Source organism: Ovis aries, chromosome 15 (genome assembly GCF_016772045.2).
Source record: "Ovis aries strain OAR_USU_Benz2616 breed Rambouillet chromosome 15, ARS-UI_Ramb_v3.0, whole genome shotgun sequence".
NCBI lineage: Eukaryota > Metazoa > Chordata > Mammalia > Artiodactyla > Bovidae > Ovis > Ovis aries.
In genome coordinates this window covers 46887549-46892378 of record NC_056068.1, presented here as the reverse complement: position 1 = coordinate 46892378, position 4830 = coordinate 46887549, and the positions used below count along the sequence as shown (strand labels likewise).

Sequence of the window (4830 nt, the reverse complement as noted above, 5' to 3'; positions counted from 1 at the left end):
CACGTAGTTTTCTATGTTGGTGAGGTAAATACTTTGAAGTGAGAATGTCTTTTTAATTCTGCCTCATAGTCCATCTCTAGGTCTCCTCAGCTGTATTATGAAATTAAAGATTCCAGAAAACAGGTGACATGCTCTGAAAGAGGTTATGGTCTCTCCCTGGAAGCAAGAAAACTGCAAAAAATGTATCTATAACCACTCCAACCAGATATGCTGCACCCCAACAAGACACAGCTCCATCCCTCTTCCTTTCTTCTGTTGGGGATTCCAGGGCTGGAAGACATGCACATCTGGATCGGCTTCCCCTTCCTTGCAGTCTATCTAATAGCTCTCCTGGGAAACATTATCATCCTGTTCGTGATCCAGACTGAACGCAGCCTCCACCAACCTATGTTTTACTTCCTGGCCATGTTGGCCTTCACTGACCTTGGCCTGTCCACAGCCACCATCCCCAAGATTCTGGGCATCTTCTGGTTCAATCTCAGGGAGATTGTGTTTGGTGCTTGCATCACAATTCACATATGCACTGGCCTGGAGTCTGTGGTGCTGACAGTCATGGCCATAGACCGATACATTGCCATCTGCAACCCCCTGAGGTATAGCATGGTCCTCACCAGTAAGGTAATAGCTATCCTTGGCATAGTCATCATATTTAGGACTTTGGTATTTGTGACTCCATTTATCTTCCTTATCCTGAGACTGCCTTTCTGTGAAGTCCGGATCATCCCCCACACCTATTGTGAACACATGGGTTTGGCAAAGTTGTCTTGTGCCAGTATTAGGGTCAATGTTATCTATGGCTTGATTGCTTTCTCTGTGGGATACGTTGATCTTTCTGTGATTGGATTTTCATATGTCCAAATCCTCAGAGCAATCTTCGACCTCCCATCCTGGGATGCACGGCTCAAGGCACTCAGCACCTGTGGATCCCATGTCTGCGTCATGTTGGCCTTCTACCTGCCAGCACTCTTCTCCTTCATGACCCACCGCTTTGGCCACAATGTCCCTCACTGCATCCACATACTTCTGGCCAATCTATATGTGGTTGTACCTCCTGCCCTTAACCCTATCATCTATGGTGTCAGGACAAAGCAGATAAGAGAACGAGTACTTAGGATGCTCAACCCAAAAAGCTATTGATGTTTAGCCCCAAGGAAATCTTCCATGATCATCAGTTCAGTTCAGTTCAGTCGCTCAGTCGTGTCTGACTCTTTGAGACCCCATGAATCGCAGCACACCAGGCCTCCCTGTCCATCACCAACTCCCGGAGTTCACCCAGACTCACGTCCATCAAGTCAGTGATGCCATCTAGCCATCTCATCCTCTGTTGTCCCCTTCTCCTCCTGCCCACAATCCTTCCCAGCATCAGAGTCTTTTCCAATGAGTCAACTCTTCGCATGAGGTGGCCAAAGTACTGGAGTTTCAGCTTTAGCATCATTCCTTCCAAAGAAATCCCAGGGCTGATCTCCTTCAGAATGGACTGGTTGGATCTCCTTGCAGTCCAAGGGACTCTCAAGAGTCTTCTCCAACACCACAGGTCAAAAGCATTAATTCTTCGGCGCTCTGCCTTCTTCACAGTCCAACTCTCACATCCATACATGACCACTGGAAAAACCATAGCCTTGACTAGACAGACTTTAGTCAGCAAAGTAATGTCTCTGCTTTTGAATATGCTGTCTAGGTTGGTCATAACTTTTCTTCTAAGGAGTAAGCGTCTTTTAATTTCATGGCTGCAGTCAGCATCTGCAGTGATTTTGGAGCCTAAAAAAATAAAGTCTGACACTGTTTCCACTGTTTCCCCATCTATTTCCCATGAAGTGATGGGACCAGATGCCATGATCTTCGTTTTCTGATTGTTGAGCTTTAAGCCAACTTTTTGACTCTCCTCTTTCACTTTCATCAAGAAACTTTTTAGTTCCTCTTCACCATCAGTGGGATAATAATAAGATCAAAGCAGTAGTAAACACTGGAAATATTTTCATTAAACTCCTCTGGCATTTCCACACAAGCCAGTCACACTACTCTTTTGCCTATCAGTCATAATCTGTATATTTCCACTGGAAGGCATAGCTCAAAGATTCCAAAATAATTACTCTACTTTTTGCCACAGGAAAAGTACATCAAAAATTCTCACACTGAAATCCCACTGATACTACAAAATTTCTAAACGGAGAAAAAGGTTTGGAAAAGTCATGCCCCCGGTACCTTCAATAATTTTCTTTCTTATGGTCTTGTTATTCACAGGTCAGAAGCTGAAGTTCATGACTATAAAAATGATGAATTTCATGAAAGTCAAGAAGGACACAGTGGTAAGGGATATACATGAGTCATGAGATTCAGGTTTAAACTCAGGCTTTGTCCTTGACTGGAAGGTTTACCTGAGTTTGTCACTTAGAGCTCTTTGAGTGTCAGTATACTAGCCAATAAAATAACTGAAAAAAAGAGCTGTTGTAAACATCTTTGCAGCTTCTAAGAACAAAGAAACATTGAAAATAAACATATGTGTTTCTGGTGTGGTTGTTACTTCTGGTGCATATAGATTAATTTACTACTTTCAATCCTACTCTAAGGTCACGGATTCCAGCTGCAGATGACCCTGGTGCTTGGGGGTCTGCAGGGACTCAACCCTGACCTTGGTCAAAGCCTAGTCGGAAGGCTATAATGCCTAAAGAGTTAAGAGTGCTTTCTCTGGGCTTGAGGACTCAGTGAAACTACATGCCCTACAGTCCTGATTAGGGCACGAGGCAGAATGGTTAGCTTTAGGGCAGAATGCACGAGAATGGCTACTAACATAAAGTCATTCCCATCTGAGTATGGAAGCTAGATAGTATAACTGATTTTTTGGGTATTCTAGGAACTGCAGAAACATTCAGTTGGCTTCTAATTGGAAATGGGACCCTGGTTAAAATTCAAGAGAGAGTGAGCAAGGAATAAACAGAGAATGGGACTATGGTAATGTAAACAAAGAGAGGTGGGAACTTAAAAAAAAATGATACTTTTTATAAATTTATTAAAAAAAATGACCAAATGATCAGTCTCTGCATATAAATTATAATATTGACACAAACAAGATTTTAAAAGACTAAACAGATCAAAATGATGAAGGGAGATGATAAAAAAGGTTATTGCAGATTTTCATCCAAGTACGATGGTGTGTGTGCTCAGTCTGATCCAACTCTTTGCTACCCCTTGGCTCCTCTGTCTATGGGATTTTCTAGGCAAGAATACTGAAGTGGGTTGCCACTTCCTTCTCCAGGGGATCTTCCCTACCCAGGGATTGAACCCACATCTCCTGCATTGCAGGTGGATTCTTTACCACTGAGCCATCAGGGAAGCCCCGGTAAGATGGTAAGAAGCCATGTAACTTATCATATGTTTCTCATATTAATACTATATTAACTGTTTTGCAATATAAACAAATTTGCAAATCTTTCAAAATCGTTTAGAAAATTAATGTTATTCTGATGACAAAATCAGAAAATAGAGAAGAAAATACAGGTCTTTAAATCAACACAAATAGCAACACAATTATGAGAAATTTGACTCAAAGTCAGTGTTCACAGGGATAAATACTACCAATTTGTTGTAAGGATTTGTAAAGGATGTAGGATTCCATACACCAGTTGTCATTCCTCATGATAACTAGCACAATTTTGGCACATGAAGGGGCTTAGAAAACATTTCTTTATTTACAATACTGAAGTGTATAAATGTAGAGTTGACAAATAGTGTCTACAATGGATCAGTCCTACAGAAGTCAGTCCCTAAATATGAGTGTCTTTGTGCTCTGGTTCTAAGGCGAGAGGTTAAAGAGGACCACAGAATTCTCACAGAATTGTCAAAACCAGGGAAGGTGGTTCAAGAAACTGGAAAAAATGGTCCTAAGACAAGGTTTCGGGTGACTCTACATACAGGCAAAGGAAATGGGAATAGGGGGCCAAGATTACTCTGAGAACCAGGTCTTAAAGGGCAGATCCAACACTGCCAAGAAGTTTCAATAATATATATATAAAAAAAAAAACAGTCCTCTTAGCACAGTCTTAGTTGGCAAGATTTAGTATTAACTAAATGTATTTTAAATTAGTAGACTGTAGCTGTTTTTGTCAATTTAACTGAGAAAATCTACGAAGAGTCGCTTTGCTATTATAGTCTGACTATGGTTCAGCTATTCTGGAAGAAGTTGTATTAAGAAACAGAGAAGGGTAAGATGGGACCTATCAAAGCCACTCACTTCACTCCATGGTTTGCAGGTTTGTCATATTTGCATGAGAAATTTACATGAGCAACACAGATCCTTTCAAGAAATAAAGATCTGAAACCATTGAACAGTATTGAGAAACATGAGAAAATTTTAATCAAGATCCAGTAGCAAGAGAGAGCAACAGGTTACCTGGGAATTAAATATCTAGAGGAAAACAGAATCTATCTAGTGACCAAGACTCAAAACAAACAGCTAAATATTGTTGAGGAAATAAAACTATGCATTCCACATATCATAAAGTGGAGTTTACAAGCCTCTTAGTACATCTGATGCTATATTTTGCTTATGATATATTCCAAGCATGTGAGTGCTAATGATGACAACTGTGACCTCAGAGACCCAGAGTGAGACATCAAGACAGGGAATCTGGGAGTCTAAACAGCATTTGTTGTTGTTGTTGTTTGGTCGGTCGCTCAGTCATGTCTGACTCTTTGCAACCCCATGGACTGCAGCATGCCAGGCTTCCCTGTCCTTCACCATATCCTGGATCGTGCTCAAACTCATGTCCATTGAATCAGTGATGTCATCCAACCATCTCATCCTCTATCCTCCGCATTTCCTCCTACCAATCT

At 41.2% G+C, this 4830-nt stretch overlaps 1 protein-coding gene across 1 annotated transcript; it reads left to right on the top strand.

Moving 5' to 3' along the window:
* The first annotated feature begins 201 nt into the window (after nt 1-201).
* On the top strand, nt 202-1137 carry LOC101115064 (olfactory receptor 52E5). The gene has a single exon (XM_004016630.4). It carries the CDS (start codon nt 208-210, stop codon nt 1135-1137), a length of 930 nt encoding a protein of 309 aa, XP_004016679.2. The 5' UTR covers nt 202-207.
* The last annotated feature ends 3693 nt before the right edge of the window (nt 1138-4830 follow it).